Genomic DNA, 24,349 nt, shown 5'->3' on the forward strand with positions numbered 1-24,349 from the left:
TCTAGAAAGATCCAGTATAGAATGATTGTTTATTAGCCACTGTGTTGGCAGAGCCAACCTCGAAGTCTCTGAAATTGATTCTACCCTAGCTGAAGAATCATGCAATATATTGGGTATTGTGCAATGAGAAAGGATTAGTTGGAAATCTAGTTGAGAAAACCCTTGGGGATGAGTGACCATAATATGGTAGAATTCTTTCTCAAGGTGGATAGTGATGTAATTGATTCTGAGACCAGGATCTTGAATCTCAGTAAAGATAATTATGATGGTAATTAGTCTTCCTCTTACCCTTATAATCTTTGGTAATCTGAACACCACGTCAAAAACCTGGCATTCCCAACCTTGCAGCATGTGCACTGCTGCAGTTCAAGAAGGTGGCTATAACCCCACCTTCTCAAGTGTTTTGATTTTGGACCAGACCCCCAGGTTTTGGTACAATCCAGTTTGAGTCCTCTAACTTTTTGTTTAAAATAGTCAAAATTTGAGATCCAAGAAACTCTAAGAGAATAAAGTCACAAGATTCTACAGTTACAGGATACAACATCTCTTGCGTACTCCAGTGTTCAGGATTAACATGAGTTTTGTCCTTTGATAGACTGCATGTCGCTGGCAAGACCAGCATTTATTGTCCATCCCTAATTGCCTATGAATGAGTGACTTGCTAGGCCATTGCAGAGAACAGTTAAGAGTCAACTATATTGCTGTGGTTCTGGAATCTCACAGATCAGACCAAACCAGCTAAGGATGGAAGATTTCCTTCCCTGAAGGAAATTAGCAAACCACGTGAGTTTGAACAGCAATTGATAGTTTCATGGCCATAGCCATTATTGAGACGAGGTTTATGTTCTAAATTTATTAGCAGAATTCATATTTCTCGTGCTGCCATGGTAAGATTTGAACTCGTGTCCCCAGACCATTTGCCTGGCTCTCTGGATTACTACTGCAGTGGCATTACCACTCTGCCATCATCTCCCCATGAGAGACATGTGAATTAGTGCCAAACTGTGTTGTAATACGCACACTGCATGATTAATGGCAGATGCAACCAAGTTGCATTCCTCTTCTTTTTCAACAACCCATCCAGGCATTGTAAACACTGAGTTGTCCAATCTTGTTGATATTCTGTCGTTCACATGAGGGAATCCAGTCTTCCCTTGCAAAGTTCCAGCCATGGAATTTTCTCCCAAAGTCACTCCAACTTGCACTGCCTTAACGATGGCACATCTCACAGGGTTTCAATCTTCTCTTTCAAGACTCCATTTCCAAGATTAGATTCTTAAGTCTGTGCTCCAGCACCAACTCATAAACATGACTCTAGATCTTTGGCTGCACTGAGCAGAACATTACTCAGAGTTACCTTTGCCAAAATGCCTGAAGCACAGAACCATCAAATTTCTGCCTCCTCTAATCTCCAGGGCTTCTCCCTAGGCCTCATTGATTAAAAGTCAATTGGCTTATAAGCTAACCGCAGTTCATTCTTCTGTTTGGAGCCTCTTTCTCTGCTCAGTGTAGCTTCCTTTTTAAGTGGCACCTCCCTGTTGTGATACTTCAATAATGGCACTCTGCTGTTGGGCCACATGATCCAGTTTTCATGCCACTTCTTTTCACTGGGCCTACCTTTAGCCTGAAGAACTGCAAAGTGCCAAATTTTGCATGCTCTGCCTACTCCTGATGTGCACACGCACGGAGGTCTGTTGGGAGCAACTCCTTGAGATTCCTGCACAAGGACGTGCAGGTCCCTCTGCACAGCAGCATGCTGCAATTTTTTTACCATTTAAATAATAGTCCCTTTTGTTGTTATTTCCTGCCAAAAGGGATGACCTCACATTTACCAACATTGTACTCAATCTGTCAGACCCTTGCCCACTCATTTAGACTATCTATATGCCTTTGCAGACTTTGTGTCCTCGGCATACTTTGCTGTGCCACTCAGTGTCATCTGCAACTTTTGACACACTGCACTTAGTCCCCAACTCCTAATCATCCTATGTAAATCGTAAACAGCTGTGATCCCAACACTGATCCTTGAGTCATTGATTCACCAACCAGAAAAACACCCATTTATCCCCACTCTGCTTTCTGTTAGTGAACCAATCCTCTATCCATGCTAATACATTACCTATAACTTCATGCACCTTTATCTTATGTAGCAGTCTTTGGTGTGGCACCTTGTTGATTGCCTTCTGAAAATCACCACATATGAAGGTGTGGTTAAAAATCTGAATTTCTTAATGTGACAGACATGTCATTCTCCCTTTTTCCATTCAAACAGGAGAAGGGAAAGTTGCAATAAGCTTGATGCTCAGTGGGGTAAATTGAGCTGCTTAAGGGTGCAAGCGGTTTGTATTTAAAAGAAGATAAACTTTTGATTGGTCTTGTATAAAGCAGTAAGCTAAATTTTGATTTTTTTTTCAATTATTCTCTATTGCACTCATCTGTGTTGTCTAACGATTGATTTCTCTTTATATACGAGTAGGCTGATCGAAGAAAGGAAAATCCTAAGGTAAGGATTTTTTTGTTCATCAAAACTGAATAAATATCTTATGAGAACAACTATTTGATCTCTAATTGAGAAATCTGGTGAAAATGGAAAATGTTGTTAATCTGATGAAGAAATTTCATTATTGTTTTCCAATTTACCAATGAAAAGAAAATCAGTGACTATAACAGATCTTCAAAGATGCCAATTTATACTCAGATATTTCAATATTATTAAGCATTGTTCACTTCATGTGTTCTGTCATTGGTAAAGTTCAAAACACTGATTGCATTCCTGTTTAAAACGAGCGTTGTGTGGATACAAAACCTATCTTCAGTCGTAGCGTGAACAGCACACAAAACATTTGTCTTATTTTTAGAAATTCCTTTTTGCATATCACTGGGGCCTTTCCATTATCATACTCTATTCCTTCATCTGTTTCCTGGATTAAGTTTGGTTATTGTCCTTCCAATGACATCCGGTAGACGGGCGCCGCAACAGCTCGGTGACTAGCACTGCTAGCTGTGCAGATACATGGATTTGGGCCTGTGTCTGTGGGAGTTTGCGCATTCTCCCTGTGGTTGCTTGGGTTTCCTCTGGGTGCTCCGGTTTCCTCCCACACCCCAAAGATGTGCTCTTAGGCTGATTGGTTTTACCAAATTGACACTCTTCTCCCCTGAATCTGGCTAAGTTAGGGGTTCCATTCGTAGACATGCAAGGTAGAATAGGTGTAGGGTGATGCGGCGGCATGGGCTCGTTGGGCCGAAGGGCCTGTTTCCCGTGCTGGGTTGTTCTTTGTATCCTTTACAAATCCATGTTTCGTACAATAAACTATTTTTTTCAATTTTGAAATCCTTTCCACCGCAGCAAAAATACAGATACAAAATCTGCTTCAGTCTTTTTGGGCTGAGTTTATTGAACCCTTCTTGTTCATTCTTTTTAAGCTATGGCAGCTCTATCTTTTTAGTTATGTTTTGTCACACTAACATTTAAATGCAATTTGTACATGTTTAAGATATAGGAACAGGAGTAATCCATTCAGCCCCTTGAGCCTGTTCTGCCATTTAATGCAATCATAACTGATCTGTAGCCTAACCTGTGTTACTGTCCTTTTACTGTGGCTTTTGTTTGTTGTGTTCAGTAATTTTAGGTATAGCTAATACCATCAGCTAACATAATGTGTTGTACTGAATGTTGAATCAACATCAAGGTACAATCATATGAAGAAAACATTTTCCATGTCAACTTACCAGAGAACTGCTCCTATTGTTTTCCCATCATCATGTCTAACTTTCTTAAATGATTGCAGTTGCCTGGTTGCAATCCCAGCCATTGGGAATGCACCTATGATAAAACACTATGCACCTCTCCATGACCCTGCACGACTTGAACCTACAATTAAAATTCTATCAAGTAGAAAAATTTAAATGATCACATTCCTCGCACATTACAGTCCTTGTTTTTTTGCTTAGCTTTGCATCTGTGTGAGTCAATCAATTTATGGCAATCTATGCATTGTTGAGTCAGTTTGTTTGCTCAAGTTCCACTTGAGGGACCTTTAGCACAAAATCCAAGCTGATAAACCGGTGCACTACTGAGTGAGTGCTGCACTAGTGGATTTGCTTTTTCAGATAAGAAGTTTAACTGCGGCTCAGTCTGTCCATTCAAGTGGATATTAAAGATCTTGAGGCTCAATTTTGAAGAAGAGCAAGGAGTTCTAGCAATGTCCTATCATTCAACAGATTATTTAGTCATTAGGGTCATAGAGGTTTACAGCATGGAAACAGGCCCTTATGCCCAACTTGCCCATGCTGCCCTTTTTTAAAATAATTGCCCACATTTGGCCCATATCCCTCTATACTCATCATGCCCATGTAACTATCTAAATGATTTTTAAAAGACAAAATTGTACCTGCCTCTACTACTACCTCTGGCAGCTTGTTCCAGGCACTCACCACCCTCTGTGGGGGAAAAAAAAATTGCCCCACTGGACACTCTTATATCTCTCACCTTAAATCTATGCCCTTTAATTTTAGATTGCCCTACCTTTGGGGAAAATATATTGACTATCTAGCTGATCTGAGCTAGATCAGCTAGATTGTTATTTTATAGACCTCTATAAGATCACCCCTCAGCCTCCTTTGCTCCAGAGGAAAAATGTCCCAGTCTATCCAGCTTCTCCTTATAACCCAATCCATCACGTCCCGATAGCATTCTAGTAAATGTCTTCTGCAGTCTTTCTAATTTAATAATATCCTTTCTATAACAGGGTGACCAGATTGTACACAGTATTCCAAGTGTGGCCTTACCAATGTCTTCACAATTTCAATAAGACGTCCCAACCCCTGAATTCAGTGTTCTGACCGATGAAACCAAGCATGCCAAAATGCCTTTTTCACCACTCTGTCTGCCCGTGACTCCACATTGAAGGAGCTATGAACCTGTACCCCTAGGTCTCTTTGTTTTGTAACTCTCCCCAGTCATGATGTGGATATGCCGGTGTTGGACTGGGGTAAACACAGTAAAAAGTCTGACAACCTGGTGTTGTCAGACTTTTTACTCTCCCCAGTGCCCTACCATTAACTGAGTAAGTCCTGCCCTGATTCGATCTACCAAAATGCATCATCTCCCATTTACCTAAATTAAACTCCATCTGCCATTTCAGTCCAATGGCCCAATTGATCAAGATACAGTTGCAATTGGAGATAATTTTCTTCACTGCCCACTATGCTACCAATCTTTGTGTCATCTGCAAACTTACTAACCACACCTCCTATATTCTCATCCAAATCATTAATATAAATGACAAATAAAAGTGGACCCAGCACTGATTCCTGAGGCACACTGGTCACAGGCCTCCAGCAAACTCTCTACAACCACTCTGCCCTCTTCTGTTAAGAAGCCAATTTTGTATTTAGATACCTCACCCTGGATCCCATGAGATTAACCTTATGCAACAACCTACCACCTTGTCAAAGGCCTTGCTAAAGTCTATGTAGACAACATCAACTGTACTGACCTCATATATCTTGATTAGCCCTTCAAAAAACTCAAATTTGAGACATAATTTTCCACTCTCAAAGCCATGCTGACTGTCCCTAATCAGTCCTTGCATCTCTAAATGCCTGTGATTCCTGTCTCTCAAAATACCTTCCAACAATTTACCCACCACAGATGTGAGGCTCAGTGACCTGTAGTTCCCAGGCTTTTCCCTGCAGCCCTTTTTTTTAAACCAAGGCACAACATTTGTCACTCCAGTCTTCAGGCACCTCACCCATGACTATTGATGATTTAAGTAAATATCTCATAGGGGACCTGCAATTTTCTCCCTAGCCTCCCACAATGTCCTGGAATACACTTCTTCAGGTCCCAGGGATTTATCTTGCATTGTTTCTTCTGACCATACAATACACATTATACAGTAGCAAACAGATGAGGCAATAACTATGCTTTAAAATTAATTTGTTGTAAAGGAGTTTGGGGTATCCTGAAGTGAAAAGTGCTATATAAATGCAAGACTGTATATAATTATGATGTCAGTCACAGACTTGTATGAATGTTTTATGAACTTTTTCCATATTGTTTTTGTAAATTGTTTGATTTTTGTTTTGGATTTTTACTAAGCCACAAAAGATTGGATTGTCTTTTGGCTCCATGTGTGATGTCTTGTCTTTTTTAATAACTTGCAGTTTTTTTAAAGAACTTTAAATGAACTTCCTAAGTTTTTTTTTTCTTTTTCTACACAGGATGTTTTAATTACAACATCATCAAGCTATTCCAGGTATAGTAGATTTAAATAGCATCGCTTGCCTTGTAATTAGAAACATAGTCTTTTGGGAGTGAGATGAGATGATAGTTTCCCAAATGAACTGAATATCCAGCAGGTTGCAGTGCCATCTCACTGTAAGGCACAAGCTTGAAACAGTTTGCCTAGAGCTAAAAAGCAGTCAGTTAGATTAGCAATAGGGTTCTGTTCCAGATCCACAAGCCAGATAAAAGATGACTACATCCTACATGATGGGATCAGGACAGGTACCAGTAATATGATGGCCGTTGTCACCTAATTAACTACAAGCTGGGGATGCTGTAATGTATTATAGAATCCCCACAGCACAAAAGAATCCATTTGGCTTATCAAGCCTGCACCAACAATAATCCCAACCTGGTCCTATCCCTGTAACCCCACATATTTACTCTGCTAATGCTTCTGACACTAGGGGACAACTTAGTGTGGCCAATCACCCTAACCTGCACATCTTTGAACTGTGGGAGGAAATCGGAGCACCCAGAGGAAACCCACGCAGACACTGGGAGAATGTGAAAACTACACGGACAGTGACCCGAGGCCGTAATTGAACCTGATGCTGTGAGGCAACAGTGCTAACTATCATGTACATATGGTGAGAGAGTTTGAAGTTGGCCCAGAATTTGTGATTGTAATGGCAGCAAGACCTCAGTGCTCACTGTCATTCCTATGTACAATTGGCAACAAGCTCTAGCTTCTTGTACAGTTAACCTTTGCTGCCAGTGACCCTCTGATTCACAGTGTGTGCAGTGCAGCCTTAGCAAATACAATAAACTCAATTACTGATCTTATTTTGACTTTGATATTTTTCACACTATTCTTGTCATAAAGCCATTGGAAATATTAAGCCGTGTTGAATGAGGTGTGCCTGCAGTTGAAGCATACAAAGTCATAGTTGCTGAAAAACCTCAGTTTTACACTGTGGAGTGTCATTCTCTTAACATTTTAAAAACTGCATGTTTTTTATTTTGAAGTTTTTTTTTCCCTAAATCCAAACGTATTCCCCAATCTTTATTTTGACTTTTGTAAAATGATTTTAAATTTGTGCTTTTTTAACTTTCTGCTTTGCCGTCTATTGGCTGACAAGTATGCTTAATGACTTCACTGTTGCTGAATGATACAATCCCCTTTTAGATGGCACCAAATTTAATCATCTTGGAATCGGGGAAATTACGCTCGTGGTCCCAATAAATTTTCATGAGCAACCTCAGACCCAATATGTCATGAAATCCACTGCGATGAACTTGCATTTAACTTTGTAAATGTGCACCATGCAGAAATTATGGAATCTCTGGTCAACTGACTACTTAATAATCAAACAAGTCTGGTAGTTGTAATGAGCACCAGTAATACAAAATTTCAAACAACCTTTAACAAAATTAAAGAGCAAAATAGAAAGGACCTATCACTGCAGGAGTAGCTGTGTGGAGGAAAATGGAAAACTTTAAATGACTATCAAAATATGCAACTGAGAATAAATCAAATGAGAGGATTAAGAAAGCTATTCCCAGGCTGGAAGAAGAGTGAAACTAAAATAAAAACCAGGAAGAAGAACTATCTACATGAAGCCAAAAGGGAGAGGAGAAACCTTTGGGAGAATGGAAAAATTTCACAAGGAATGCTGAGCATTAACTACAGCCATAACTTGGCAAATTTGTTACCATTCTTGCCTGAGATAAGACTGCTGCAAATATAAGCCTCAACAGATGAATATACAAATGAGGAGCACAAACTGGCCATTCAGCCCCTCAAGCCTTCTCTGCTATTAAGATCATGGTTGATCTGATAGTAACATCAAATCTGCATCCTGCCCACCTGAGAACTTATCACCCCCTTGCTTACCAAGAATCTATCACCTCTGCTCTTAAAATATTCAAAGATACAGTTCCCACCAGCTTTTTGGGAAGAGTGTTCCAAAGATTCATGACCCTCTGAGTGAGAGAGTTTTCCCTCATCTCCATTTTAAATGGGTGACTTCCCACCATGTCAAAATCACTCGACTTGCATGTTTCAGTAAAGTTGCCTCTTAGTCTTCTAAACTCTAATGGAAATAAGTCACACCTGTCCATCCAACTCACCCATTCCAGCTATTAATCTAGTCTAGCTTCCAATGCATTTACATTCTTAAATAAGGAAACTAATACTGTACATGGTGCTCCAAATGTGGTCTCACAATGCCCTCACAATAAATGATAACATTCTAGTATCTTTCCTAATTACTTACTGTACCATACCAGTTCATAACTTACGAAGGAGCACGATTTTTGTAGTATAGTGACTGTTGCCATGATTCTCTGATTGCTCTGGGGCGTTTTTCTCGATGGCGATGGGATCTTCTGGTCCCACTGCTATCAGTGGGATTTCCCATTGATTCCATCTCACGTTGCCAGGAGAGAGACAGTGGGGTTATCCATGGGACCAGAAGATCCTCCAGCTTGAAGAGCCAGATGATCATGCCCTATCTTAGAGGATTTTGGAAACTACATAGAAGAGGAACTTGAGTTAAATGAACTGAAGACAAACAACTCCCAAGTCAGATTTCTTTGGAAGTTCATTTGAAGCAGTTATTATAGGAGTGGAAGATTTTTTAGGTACTGGAGAAATTTTTTAGTATTGAAACCAAGTATGGTCCCCATTATTTAAACAGTGTACGTTGAGAAAATGATTTGTTAGCATGCTGTCAATTTCACTTAACTAATTGTGAGCTGGCTATCCCATACTGTACTGAGCAACATGAGTTCTGCTGATTTTGGACCAAATCAAACCTTCAGGTAGCTCTAGCCAGCTACTTTTGCAATTATGGGAAGCAGTTGAATTGTAGAGACTTCAAGCAGATTTATGCAAATAGTTTTACCGTTTCAGTTGCTTTAGCATGAGTGTACCCATGAAATACAATAGTATTGTACCTTTCATTTTTCTCTTCCGCTACTTCCAGTTTCATAAACAGTCTAAACCATAGCTTGATTAAAAGTTTAAATAATTGACATTCAGGGCACTGCAAAGGCTGAGTTCTAGTACTAAAAAGACAAAGTTCAGAACGCTAAAAAGACCTTCGTCTTGTCCTTTCATTTTCCATATTATTTTGAAATGTAGTTCTGTCTTTCGCTCCCCTTCCTAAAGGAGATATTTGACTATTATGAGTACATCATTGTATATCTTGATTTCATGTGCATCAAACATTGGAAAGGTACCACAGAGGTTGAAAAATTCAATTCCTATTAAATTGTCTCCAGATCATTAGTGGTCAACTTTGGGACTCTTGTTTCACATTAATTTTATTGTGTTTCTCCACCACAACTGTTACAATCCCTGGCATTTGGTTTGCATTGAGTGGCCGTTCAGAGTGCCACTGGATTGTGTTTTTGTAATTATTATTCCTGTTCAAGTCCTTGTGTCTAGAATTTGTATGTAAAATTAAATATTTTGCCCTTCCAAACAAAATCAAAATCTGCTAAAATTCATAGAACATAGAACATTACAGCGCAGAACAGGCCCTTCGGCCCACGATGTTGCGCCGACCAATTAAGAAAAAAGCAATGACCCTCTAACCTTAACCTTAACCTAAACCTAAACCAGGGACCCAGGTTCAATTCTTGCCTTGGGTCACTGTCCATGTGGGGTTTGCAAGTTCTCCCCATGTCTGCGTGAGTTTCCTCTGGATGCTCCATTTTCTCCCACAGGCCACAGGTGAGCAGGTTAGGTTGACTGGCCGTGTTAAATTGACCATTAGTGTCGGGGGAGTAGCAGAGTACATACGTGGGGTTACAGAGATGGGGACTAGATGGGATTGTTAAGACTAATAAGGCACATCATTAAAAAAAACTTGTTTCAGTAAAGAAAGTATATTTAGATAGTGCTTTTTCTCTCTCTGGATGTTCCAAAGCAAACTCCTGAAGTATTGGAAGACGATGATAAAAAGGTATGGCAGGAGTTGCAGCAACCAATTCCAGCTGAAGGGTTGCTTCAGCATAGGCAAAATGCAATGTCACTCAGGTTTGACCTGTAGCCATAGCACTGAATCTTAAATGTTGTACAAATCAAAAATCTGCTTTCCAGAAACTATCCATACTTAAACAGACATGTTCTTCTTGGTCGTATTCATAGTTTACACTCAACATCTGAACATTGTATTCACACATCACGACAGTTCACTGGATGTGTGTTCCACCACAATGTGCCTCCCACCTGACTGTGCAGTCTTGCTAGCAAGTAGCTTCGCGTTTTGAAGCCAGGATTCTCAAACATGCAGAGACCTATTAGATTACTCTTCCATTACAGGGCAAGACAACATAGATTCAGGATCTACAGAGGAGGAAGCAGAAAATGTTTTTATTTAACTCATGTTTAAACTGAAAGATGACAGGAAAATTTTGTATATTTTGAAAGCCAAACTGATTAAATTTATGATAAAGCAAATGATTAAAATAAAGAAGTTTGAAATAATTGAATTGGAGCATTTAATGGTAATTGTTGACTATACTCTAAAGATTGTATTAAGGGTTGGATTAAAATAAATTCAAAAACTTACCAGGCTGAGATGGGTCAACTCCATGCCTGGAGAGGACAGGTCAGGCTTGCTAGATTTAGGTTGCTCCCTTTTCTTCCCATTTCACCTTTGGATATTCCACAAATTAAGATTCAATTCATCCTCCTATTTGACGCAGATCACTGTTCTTCATGTAGTCTTCAGGTGCTCTTGCAGCATTGGAAACTGGGAATATCTGAGTGTATTTGATGCTACTCGTTGTAAGTGTATGAACATATGCTTTAAATTTTGTTACTTGTACAAGTGTGCATAAGATGCAAGGATGAAGGATGAGACAGGTAGGAAATGTGGGCCATGCTGATAGGCAAACCTCTTGTGTCATCAAATCTCAGGCCATTACACCAGATCTCAAAGAACACTACATCACCCAAAGTACAGTACATCAGCTTGGCTAACACTTCCTGCCAGGAGTGTTGCAATGTCATCCTCTATGGTGTGCTGAACAGAGTAAACTTCTGTCTCAAATTCATCAGCCACTGAAGCAAAGGATCGGGGCCATTCGCAGGAGTTTCCAGTGACATTGGATCATCCATCATTTCAACTTCACTTTCCTAGGGTTGCACATTTGAAAAGTATGAGTACCTCCGATTCAGTCATCAGACTCATGCTGCACAGGGAGCATATTCAAATGGTTGCAGCTTCTGCCAAGGTCAGCTCCCTTTGCTGCTGCAATGCCCACCCAGAACAGTCTTAATGGGTATTCGTGTCAATTTGCAGAGGACACAACAGATGTGAAAATACAACATCTGAAGTCTTCATGGGTGTTTTCTATTCAAATTATTCTTATGTCTTTTTCTAATCTACATGCATGATTTGTATCCTTCTCAAATTATGGAACACTTCAAATCATTTCATGGAATCTCCATCCAGGTAACTGTGCTTCTTTTTGTTACTCTCAACCAGTACTACATGATTTTCCCAGCATTTTCTCAATTGAGAGCATATTCAAATTGTTTCAGTATCAGTGATGTTTATAACCAGCCTTATGCTGAGAGTGGAAACATAACTAGAGTGTCAACACTGAAACCTGATCACAGTGACCAAAATCACAAGATTTGTGCACCAGCATATTTCACTACCCACAAATAACCAGAACATACCCACATTCTGCAACTGCAACAAGGTTATACAATTAAACCATTTTCAATATAGATCACTTGTATTTTTCAAGGGCCTATGATTTGGAATAAAACCATGTAGACAATCAGAACAAATTATAGAATTGAAAATTGAATAACTAGAATGACATAAAACGGATTATCATATTTACCTTCTTCTGGAGATGTAGAGATAGGAACCGCTGTTAGATCATTAGTGACATAATCAAACAGCCTTCCTTCTGCAGCATATGTCTTCAATACAGGAACACAATCTTCAACCAAGACCTGATAGCAATATATTTCAGATATTTTCTTTACATGCCTGCACTAGTTCAATTCACATCAACAAAAATAAAGCTCTGATTTCTGTTTTCAACGTGTGTGAATATTTTACATCTATCACTTTTTTTAAAAATGTGTTTTGTTTTCTAGTTGGTGGACAAACTGGTTGATTCCTGCATTTGCAGCTGGGGTTGTTGGCCTGATGTATCGCTTCTACCTAGCAGAGACCAAAACTTCATCCTGAGGAGTTTTATTTGATTTCTTTGGTTGGGGTGGACAAGGTGTCCACTGAATGGTGCCAGTGACGCCCACGTCTTCAAAGTTTTATTGATGATAATTGGATATTATGTATTTAGCTTTTGACAGATCTAGCATTGAAATTAATGTTTTTCTATTCTATGCATTAATTAGTATATGCCAGGGATTTAAGACGTATACAACCTATTCAACAATGAAAATTCCTTTTAAGAATCCTATTTTCCTAAATCTGATTCATTGCAAGATGAAATATTTAAGATCACTTTTAAATGAAGAGCACACTTGTTATTCAAGAATTTATTTATCCTGTGTTGCACACGCTCATCCATGTTGAGCCTTTGACAAACATGAGCATTGTGTGGACAGTTAGTGTTTCAATATTGCACCCTTAATATAATTCAATTTATTTTCTCTCCCGTCTTTGTCTTTCTAAAATATGTTTGTGAACTTCCCAAGCAGCTGATTACTACTCTATGTATGTGTCCAGTGTAAAAGAACAGCAATGACTTGTAACACTTGTAGATATTAATGCAGACTTTTAGAAGTTTAACAATGATTCCATGAAATGCTTGCCTATTAAGTTTCTCAACCACATACCATAAAACCAAGTATACAGCCAAAAATAAGTTAAAGCTGTTATTTGTTCTATATCCCTTCACCTTTGAAAGTAACCACTCACGGTGAACATGGATGGTGGCAGCCCACTGGTACCTCAACCATTTTTGTTTATCTGGACATGTTCTTTTGATCTTTGGGACAGTCACACCTGACTTTAATCTTAATCAACTACATGGTCTGAACTCGCCTTCCAATATGAGTTGCTAATTAGTGATGAGGGTGAAGTGTTGACTGAGGTGGGGTTCTGTCCATGTTTTTTTGGTTTCTCTCCTTTGCTTAATAATACAGGTAATTGAAGTCTCTGCCACTGTTGCTAGTTGTAGATTGGGCAATTTTGAATTGACGAAAAATGCCCATAAGGATAATGTAATTATTATAATTGTCTTCATGTGGTTTAGTGCACTTTTCCACAAGTGGAAGGCCACCCCCATCCCTTACACAAATTTAGTCTTAAGGAGAAAGTTGAAGAGTGAGGTCCAAGTGTAGAGGAGTCCAAAATTGCATCATGTAAATATTGAGGATTGGTCTTCTCTTTCCCTCACATTTGAACCAAATGATAGCCTGATGACACAGCACTGATCAATCTTGTACATGAGTTCTGCTCAAGCTATTTAATGCAGATTGTTCTTGCATGCATTGTTTCAGATTATTACTCCTTAATGTTTTTAATTAATTTGTTTCCATTTATTGTAATGTGTACATTTTGTATCCATCTGCTGAGTGTAAGAGTCTGAATTATATTTACCAGTAAGATCTATCTATAACTGGATATTTTGCATCTGTAAGTTTTCATTGGAATCCCAAGATTGACTTCTCTCACATATGTTGGACATTTCTTGCATTACCAGCTCAGTACTTTGTGTGCTTTCTCCATGTGGGGTTTACTTGACTTCCAAGTTTCACTGAAATTCTTCCTGGTGGTCTCTCTAGTGAACTAAAAACTGAAGTACTTTTCTAAGTTGCCCTAGAAAAGTAATGCACAATTTAAAAAAAAATTGAAAATGCTGAAAAATTTCAGCTGGTCTGGCAGTATTTGTGGAGAAGGTAAATGTTTCAAGTCCAATATGGCTCTTGAAAATTTGGTAATTCACCTGCTTGTCTACGCAATTAATGTACTTTAATTTATTACAATAGCTGGTGTCTGGATGCAAACTTGATTGTATTTAATGCAAAAATATCCAGCTGTAAATATTTTCAGGAAGGACTATATGCAATTACATTGCATCATAATCTATGTCATATGTAGTACTTTTTGGGTTCACTGCCTAACATAATTGTTAACTTGACTACAATCTTTATTACCATAATTTTATCATTGCACTGATTTTTATTTCAACATTGACTTGCATGCTCATATGTCTTGTGTAATTCCTGTACTAATGAGCGACTGTTCAAAGTCTGGAGTTTTTTTCTAAACAGTTATAAAAATGATCCAGTCAATAATATGACTTGACTTTAGATTTGTTTATGCATTTTTGTCTGGTTTCCTGAAGAAATAATTACTAAAATTGTGGTTGGTATTTTGATTTTTGTTTCACTTGTTAAGGTCTATGCTGGGCTTTATAACTTTCACCTGAGTTGATTTTAATTTACATTTTTAACTTCTTGATGTTCCAGTCAAAGTACACAGGTCTGAATTTTTTTTGATTTATAATACAAATTTAGAGGAGCACTGCCATTTGCTTTTAAACTCAACAGAAAGCTAATGTTAAGAACTGGCTGGAGGCAAGGACAGTTAAGAGTTTGGGCATCAAATAACTCTTGCCTGAAATATTTGGAGATCTTTTATTCTTGAGCTTTAAGAGATCATTGTTTAGTTGGTCGATTTTCACAAAGCTGGAAAATTCATTTCCTGCTTTGACCATGGTTCATGTTGTCCAATGGCATATGGCGATTTAGGATAAATGAACATAGAAAATTACAGCTCAACATCTAAACATTTCTATTATCTGGTCGAGCAATAGCTGAGAAAGCAAATAAATATACACATTTTTCTTCTTTTCAAAAAGTATCTCCAGTACTTGCCTGAATGATTACTATTCATTTTTAGCTTGATAAGTTGGTAGATTTATTTAATTCCTGAGCCAATTGAGCAATTACTGCCAACCCCAATCCTGTTTTCGCGCATCTGTACATGTATGTAAGCTTTCAGCAAGCATCATTGTATGGTATTCATAAGTGAAAACTGAGCCAGTTTTCTGTGTGTCTTTTTGAGGTCAGTTACATCTTTTCAAATGTACTACCGTTTGAGATCAGTTAACTTATCAGTCTGGAAATTAAACTGGGAAGAGTATTTGATCTGCTGAGTTCAAATACTTATCCCTTTAAAGGAGTCAGTTTAATTTTAATTGTTAGAACAAAGGTCCACTAGGTGACATTTTTATTGCTTGCTATTGAATCATGTCCAATGTTAATCCACATGTAAAATTTATTATTAATTCTGATTATTCAGATCTCAGAAATGCTGCTAGATCAGATTTTGTGGTCTGGCACATAACTTGCCACAGAATTTGAGACACATTTGGTTTATAAGTGATCTGTGTGCCTGTCAACTTCAGAGTTTTTTCATTGTTTTCCTATTCCTTGAAACTGTGGAGTTTACTATGACAGATGCCTAATGATTCTGAATTGTTACTGTACATTTCATGAACTATCTGTGATGAAGCTAAATTTGTCTGTTTGGAAAAAAATAAGCACCTTGGCAGTTCAATATCACAATAATTGCAAACTGTTCCACAGACAGTTACTTTCTCTCGTCAAATTTCGTAATGGGTTACCAACATTAAAAAAAACTAAGTACAAGAGTTGATGTTGTTAAGTGCTTGTAATATTATAAATAAAATGATTTTTTTTCCCTGCTGCACCTGTTAAATTGGAGAAAAATCATGAGTGCTAATTCTCAGTAACTGTCACATGGCTGTAATGTATATTTATCCTTTACTTTCAAATTTCATTATCGCATTTTTAAAAAGTCTATTTGATCTCAGTTGAAATGTATGTGGTATATACTTATTCTTTGCTTTTGGTTGCTTATCTACTTATACTGCCTTTCTTTAACTTTATAATAAATGGGGAAAAAACTGTTTATTCTTCTCTTCCAATCATATTCTGTCACTGCTACTTCCAAGACAGTTTTGAGGAAATTATTTTGAGCAAGAAAAATCAAATGCTATAATTTAATTGTCATGTTTATTCCTTGTTGCATTGACCCCCTATAACAAAGGGTCTAATGAATAGTAGTTTGCCATGTGATGAATAACTGGAGGCCACACATCCAGCTCACAGTCTGTCACACCTCACTTATCATTACTGGTGTTGCTCTGGAATTTTCACAATGAAATATGAGAAAAATGATATGAATAGATGCATTCAGAATCATGACTGGTTTTGATTCAGGTAAAGAGGAACTTTGTTTCTGACCTTCCTGCCATTGGAAATAGGACATCAAAATTATGGTCATGGGCAAAAGAACGAGAGGTAATATCAAAAAAAGACGCATTTTGAAAGGAATTGGTTAAACGCTTGAAGTGGGATGATTTGCAGAGTTATGTGGAAAGAGCAGGGTATAATCCTAAGTGGGATAGCTCAATTAAAGAACCTGTACAGACAAAATGGGCCAAATAGATGCCTCGTCTGTTAGTGCTTTTATAAAAAGACATTCCAGCAATCCTTAGAAACTGTACTATTGCCCTTGTCAAAACATGCAGCGTTCTTAGCTTTTGTAATATGCAAAATAATAGATCTGGAAAGCCACAAGTTAAGTCATATATTACAGCATCTCTTGATTGACAAGGCATCACCCTTGTCAGTTGCTCAATTCCATTTCTGTACTTATATGACCATGTCTCTTTTCCCCTGTACATTCTCTAGTTAATTTTGGGGGACTCTTTGAAACTTTCTTGCAGCCCCTAGGGCAAGAATTCCTGGAATAGAGACATTAAATACTCTGGAGCCCAATAAGTCTTTGTGGGCAGCATTCTTTTAAGGCCAGCAAGAGAAGTATCATTCACTGCTGACTAAAATCTAGGCTGCTGGCCTTCCAAAAATGAATACTGAAAATACATGTCACTGCCTAGGATATGTTCAAGTATCTCTAACCAGGCAATTTCTGCAGATGACAGGGATATTCCACTATCTGAACTTGAACACAACCCCCTTTTTAGAACTACAACTTCAAGTGTCCAGATCAATTTTCGGAGGATGAGGCATAAGAGGAAGGTACGATTGATTGTGTACTTCAGCAAACTCAAGGTACTGGTTGGTGCTCAACTTTAAGGCCAAGGGATGAGGTACATAAAAGGTAGTGGCTTTTAGTTATAATTGAGGGTTAAATACTGGCCAGAGGTCCAGGGACAATGCTATTTCTTCAAATCATATCATAGGATCTAGTGTTAATTTTTTTTGGCTGATTTTAAAGCCTGTGCTGAAAGTCAGCATTTCTGACAATGCAGTAGTCCTTCAGTCCCACACTAAAGTTCCAGCCAAGATCTTGAACTCAAAGTGGCGAGTTTGAATAGAGTCAGGTGTGTGTGTGTGTGTGAGACCAATACACCGGTTAACATCAGTTAACACTGATGAATTGATAAACACCTCTTAATTAGCTGTCAATGGACAACATTCCACTTGCAGAAAAAATGTAATTATTGATTATATTTTGATTTAAACATGGATATTGTACATTTACAATTCTCATTAGACATGACAAGCTGTCATTTCAGACACTTAGCCAATTTCACTTATACATGCAGTGATTGTATTGGGATTATCTCTTGGCTAATTGTCCAGTGGTGAGGTGGTACACTCTCTTGGCTGGCAGTGGGCTCCTCAGGTTCTGCCATATTCACACCATTGGACCTGAAGATCCTCCTGGTGTGACCAGTGCTATGAGATGTTTGTGGAATCCCTATTATCTAGAATCATTAGTCACCCAGGAAACCAATAGAATAGAGCAATTTTGTGCTTGGGCAATGGTTAACAAAATGAGAGGCTGCATGTGGCCCTCAAGCCATGTGTTGCCCACCAGTGGTCTACTGTGTGGTGAAGAGTTATATCTTTCCACTTTTGGATGCAAATTTGCTTTTAATTTTCAGCCAAGATCATTGACCAGCAGCAATGTGAAATAGAGAATGGAGTCACTCCCTACACGACACAACCTCTCCGCTGTGCTGCCTTGTGGCTGCAGATGGGAACTGGGTCCCTCGCTACTTCAAGCTAAAGCTTCTGAGGATCTATTGAAGTGATCTGGTCCTGTGTGGATACATCTCGGGGGTAAAGGCTAAAGATGTAATTTAGAGTGGATTCTAGAGTCTCCAGGCTTTTTTCCCCTGGACAGCATACTCCAATTATACTGCAGAGCATTAATTCAACATAGGAGTTAAGAATGATGAGTCTAACTCAACTGATGTGGAGAACAGGGACTAAGTTCTTTCTCCATTGTAAGAGATCTTTGTGTCCCATTAGTTACCACTTAATAAAGTTGGGCAGCCATGACGAGTAAGGTACTAACCCACTAAAGTCCCAATGGTTCCATGGGTAGGTGAAGCTTGAGTCTTTGCTGAACAAGTGCATGAATCCATTGCACCAGCCAAACAAAGTGGCAACTCTTTCGGCAAATTGAAAAGTCAGAACCAGATTGGTGTGCAAGACAGCTGTGATCAATATGGAACTTCATGGGCTGAACATTTACATGAGTTCTTCATGAGTAATTTGCTGCCAAGCACATTGATCTGGTAGGGGAAGAGTTGAGCAGAAACAAGTGAGCAAGGTATAGGCTTTGCTGTAAGGAACCTCCTTATTTGAGAATCTTCCACAAATGGCTCAGAACGTGTTATTTCCACTCCCATCACCTCCCAATTCAAACAGGGCCAGTTAACCTCATAAGGATACTCAATACTGTGCCTCACTGTCAAGGCAAAAGAACAATTCAGTGAGGAGCTTGAGACTTATCAGCAGACTTCTTAAATCAGAACATATTTATCAACTGTAGGATTTCAACACGAGCATGTGGAGATCACGAAGCATATAACCCCTTTGCCTTGTCTTAGCCTGAGAAAGTTAGTGAGAATGGATAGAGACTGAGTGTTGCTGCAATCACAAACTTTGTGTAGCTAACACCTTTAAGAACAAATTATACCACAAGTTGTCCTGGAGAATACCTATGTAAGGGCACTAGTATCAGCTGGATCTGATCATCAGACATAAATCTCCCAACATCTGCAGCTACCACAACCTTACTGCTTGAAGTAAAATCTAACACTTTGATGATGCACTAATGACCACTGCTTACAATTTTATCAGAATATCTAAATGTCCTTCTGCAATAAAGAGATGGGTGAAGCATTACCTTATACTAGGAAAAACAGTCACCAAGGGAAGTCCAGATGACATAGCTTGTTTGTCATGGCAGAGCTGAGTATCAAACTCACAGTGGAGGAGCTTTACATTGACTTCCTTGCCATGGCTAAAGTTCCAGGTGCTGATGCTACAGTGCTTGAACTCAAGCACAGGAAAATTGCATTCTGCAGTATTTACAAACACTTTGGCTCCAGAGGGAGAAGGCAGTGCCTCAAGATGTGAGATGCAAAGATTGTAATCCTTTACAAGAGAAAAGGTGACAAGCGATTGTACCAACTACAAACATGCATCCTTGCTAAACATGGGAAGAGTATTTGCCTTTGTTTTTGAATATCGGATTGAAAATCTTGGCTGAACATCTCTTCCCTAAGTACCAGTATGGTTTCAGAAACTATGATGTTCTCAGTCTAGCAGTTGCATGAGGCATGCTGTGAACAAGGAGACCACTAAATATTGCTTTCAATTACCTCACCAAGGCATTTTACCATGTGAGCAAAGGCAGTCTATTTCTACTGCTAGAGAAAATTGTTTGCCCACTGAAGCAGGTTGTGATCTCTGAGCTGACTTTATTCATAATTTCTCATGAGTGGTTAACATCAGAACTCTCTTCAGATCTGCAGTGAAGTCAAATAGGATTGTGTTCTGTCACCAATGCTCTTTTGCATAGTCTCTTGTTGCTGTCATGTCCTTAATGTCATCAGAGAATGTCTACTTGTGAGAAGTGAGTCAGCTGTTCAACCTAGCTCACTTGAGATCCAAGACAAAGATATGGCAAGTCCTGATCAGAGTTGCTGAAAGCTGATGTTAGTGCACAAGCATCTTGTTCCAAGGAACATATTCAGTCAGTGGCAAAAAGACAGACTCAGGTCTGTAGAATTTGTTTTGACTGTCAATATTAGGAAGACAAGTCTTATGGTCCAGGATTTCCTCATGTGACAAACTATCAGAAATGACAATGTGACATTGGATGTTGTTAGCTTCACACATCTCAGGTCCACTATCAACAGTAAACTGTCACTTGATGTCAAAATCAACACATAACAAAAGTTGCTTTGCTTTTCTACCCAACCTGAGGGAGAGTGTGGAACAACAGCAGCATGACTCAGAACATTAAACTGCAAATCTACCAAGTTTGTGTTCAGTACAATCCTCTACAATCATTAAACCAGGACAACGTATGTGAGGCAGGACAATGCAACCTTTGCTATCTCAGATGTCTCCTTCCAAAAGATACCAAGGATAAGGTCACCATGAGATGCTGGAAGAAGCTAATTCCATCAGTGTACACTGATTTCTAAGTCAACAACCTCAGCACTGGCTCAGCCACATTCATTAGATGGATGACAGCCATACACCTAAAGACCATCTTTACAGTGAACTGACTGCTGGGTCACAGTTCCCTCTATAGCTCTATCATAAAGACACCAATGAGCATAAAAATGAAGATGGCAGCTGATATTGACACTGACATCTAGGAGACAGTGGCTGATGGTCAGCTTCTGGAAGGGCATTGGAAGACAATTAAGTTTATGAATTACTTAACACAGTTCATAATCCCAGTTGATACTACTGGAAAGGAAGGTCCCAGGATGGAACCATAGTTCAAAAGATGACAATTTTTATTTTTAAGATGACATAAATGAACAGTCACAGGCCTGCCAATTAACATAACAGCTGAAAAATCAGTCAAAGTGAAAAGTTTGACTATAATGGTCCTTCTACTTTACAGATGTATCTAGATGTTAAAGATAACAGGTTACAAATATATATTATTTATAATGTTTTCAATAAATGCACAGTCCTTGTAAACCAACAGACTAATGTGGTCAGACACACCCCACTCTGAAACCACATGACATGCCATTCAATTGAACTTCTGCAGATTTCTTCACAAATCCACCAAATGATTACTACATGGTGAACTCATTGGACTCCACTCTAAAAGGCACAGCTTAGAATCATCTTCCAAACAATGCTTTCCTCAGCTGTTTTCAGCACATATCCAATTCCAGGATTTTGAACTCTCCATGTCCCTCTACATAATGCCATATGCATTAACGCTTGCATATAATCCTCCAAGGTACTCAGCTATGCTGGTAAACACAACTGTTTTACCTAACTTTTGATTTACTTCCTGATGTCTAAGTCCTCACTTTAATATGGTTCTTACAGCTGTCCCTTTAACTTGAGAACATTTTCTCTGCCTTTTACTTGAATTTCAATGAACAGTACCTTGTTCAAATTTCAGTTATTTTTGTTCCTTTGACTTCCATTTTCCTGAAACATCTCTTTTTCATTCACTGGCTTCTAGAACAAGCTTTTCTTTAGATTCTGGGACTTGCTTTCTTTCCATTTCTTCTTTGCATGGCTTCTCTGTTTCTACCTCCTGGTGGAGCTGTGAGAGCTGCCTTCTTGCTCTACCTAGCTCCTGTTGCATTAGTTTTAACTCGACCTAATCTTGAAAGGCCTTTCTAACTTAAAGGTGGCCCCTGGTTGCTTAGCAATAACTCAGCCCTCCTTTTAAGCTCTGTTTGTTTTACATATCATAAACTCTAAGTGCAATGCAGGCACAGCTTGAAATTAAACCAATTCCCTCACCCACCCATACATGCAAAAACGTTGTTTAGCATGAATCTTACTAATGTTTTAACCCTTTCTTTGACACAAGTGCTAAATCAAACTCATCTATATCTTATTTCTAAAACACAGATTACTTAGAATTTACCCATTTCCTGATAACACTGTAGCCAATTATAGAGGGACTTGATGTTCAAGGTGGTGGATGGGGTGGAGATCAAGTGGGCTGCTTTATCCTGGGCGATATCAAACATTGAGTGTTGCTGAAGCTTGGCTTATCTAAGCAAGTGGAGAGTATTCCATTACACTCTTGACTTGTGTCCTTGTAGATAGATGGTGGGCAGGCTTTGGGAGTCAGATTAGTTGCTGACTTTCACTCTGTCCCTGTCCCTGTTGACAATAGGAGGTTTAGCAGTGACAGTGCTATTGAATCACTGGGGAAAATGGTTCTTGTTTGAAGCTGGTTATTGCCTCGCACTTGTGTGGCACTTCGTCCAAGCCTCAATGAAGCATGGACTGATTCAGTATCAGAGAAGCCCTAAATCATTCTGAACATAATGTAATCAGCAAATATTGCCACATCTGACCTTATCATGGAGGGAAGGTCATGATGAAACAGCTGAAGATAGTTGGACCTGGGACATTACCCCAAGGTCTCCTGGGACTAAGCAGATTGGCTTCAGCAATCACCAACTATATCTGTGCTAGGTATTACTCCATCCAATGGAGAGGTTTCCTCTGTTTCCCACTGGCTTCAATTTTACCATAGTTCTTTGCCACACTTGGGTCAAATGCTGCTTTGAAGTTGAGGACAGTTACTCTCACACCTCTGAAATTCAGCTTTTTTGACAATGTTTGAATCGAAGCATTAATGAGCTCTGACTTGAGTAACCCCGGTGACTATGCATCAGTGAACTAATTACTGCCGAGTAAGTGCTGCTTGAATTCACTGCCAACAACACCGTCCATCACTTTGCCTATGATTGTCTGTAGACTGATGCAGCGATAATTGGTTGAACTGGATTTAGCCTGCTTTTGTGGACAGAGTATTTGTGCATTTTCCATATTTGTCAGGTAGATAGAAATGTTTGAGCTCTATTAGAATGGTTTGGCTAGAGGTGTAGCTAGTTCTGGAAAACATATTCAGTCCGACAGCGAAATCCCGCCCACTATCTGGGTGAAATGCATACTTTGCACTCTCGATAGACCAAACAAAGCTTTCGGAGTCTTAAATTGGCCTTTTATTCACCGTATAGCGAGGAAGTCTGCCCTCCACCAGGTGGCGTACAGACTTCCTGAATGATACATGGCATAGACATTTTTTTGCTAATCTTACAAGTAATTTGTATATACCAATCAGAAATGTACATTTAAGTAATTGATATACAATTAGAACTAATAGTTCTGATTACTTCATGACTATAATTAACCAGTTGCAGCCCCTATAGGATTGTCTAATTAAAATGAAACACGCTACATGGCTACACCATGCAAATATGACATCTGATGTGGCTATTAACACTGTGACTCTCCAAGTTCTCATTCCACCGCCCGCCCGCCCTTCTTTGGTCAGCTTGTTCATGCACTTATCTTGTAAAGACCATGAATTGGATTCAATTGGAATTTCAATTTGGTTTTGGGGAAAAGCAAGGAATGGATTTGCCCGATCTATTCTGAGCATTGGCTTTGTTATTTTAAGGATGGAGAACATATTCCGAGTAGTTTTCCAGGGAACTCTGCTGTATTCATTTCACAGGGGACATCTTTTGTATTCAATGATTTGAGTGTTTCTAACGCTTTCAGGGGCCATAGCCTTTGCTATATTCAATACCTTCAGCTGTTTCTTGATATCATGTGGAATGAATCAATTTGAAGACTGGCATCTGTAGTGTAGATAACTGTAGTGTAATCTGTAGTGTAACCATAGAGACAGCTGAGGGAGCTCTAATTCAATATGTAAGGCTAAAATATTTTTAAGATTATAAATTCTAATTCCAATTGTGCTAATTTGGTTCTAATTTTTTTTGTAGTTTGTCACAGTATATAGTGCCAAATCAGAATTTGTTTCTAACTGCTCGACAAAAACATTGCGTGAATGCTGTAATTTATATTTAATCAGTGCAGAACTGTATTTTGGTTCCAAACAGCTCCATTAATTAACCTTTATCGAGTGGACCAGAAGATTTTTGCCTCTCTTGTAGGCAATCCAGACCTGCCACAATTAAATAATGAAACAATATTCCCCTTTCCTCTTCTGGAGACATCAACATCTTGCCGGGATCCAATTCCCTGAATGTTAGACATCTTCTAGTCCCTCAACCAAGATTTGT

The 24,349-nt window shown here is 38.9% G+C and overlaps 1 protein-coding gene across 1 annotated transcript in view; it reads left to right on the forward strand.

The window, feature by feature from the left end:
• cyb5b (cytochrome b5 type B) overlaps positions 1-16,173 on the forward strand; it is a 30,219-nt gene extending 14,046 nt beyond the window's left edge. The window contains exons 3-5 of the mRNA XM_080186800.1: positions 2,477-2,503; positions 6,226-6,260; positions 12,363-16,173. Coding sequence (XP_080042926.1) covers positions 2,477-2,503; positions 6,226-6,260; positions 12,363-12,456 — 156 coding nt within the window. The 3' untranslated portion in view covers positions 12,457-16,173. The remainder of the gene's footprint in view (positions 1-2,476; positions 2,504-6,225; positions 6,261-12,362) is intronic.
• Positions 16,174-24,349: the final 8,176 nt, after the last annotated feature.

This window comes from Carcharhinus amblyrhynchos, chromosome 4 (genome assembly GCF_965287045.1).
Source record: "Carcharhinus amblyrhynchos chromosome 4, sCarAmb.v2.hapA, whole genome shotgun sequence".
Classification (NCBI taxonomy): domain Eukaryota; kingdom Metazoa; phylum Chordata; class Chondrichthyes; order Carcharhiniformes; family Carcharhinidae; genus Carcharhinus; species Carcharhinus amblyrhynchos.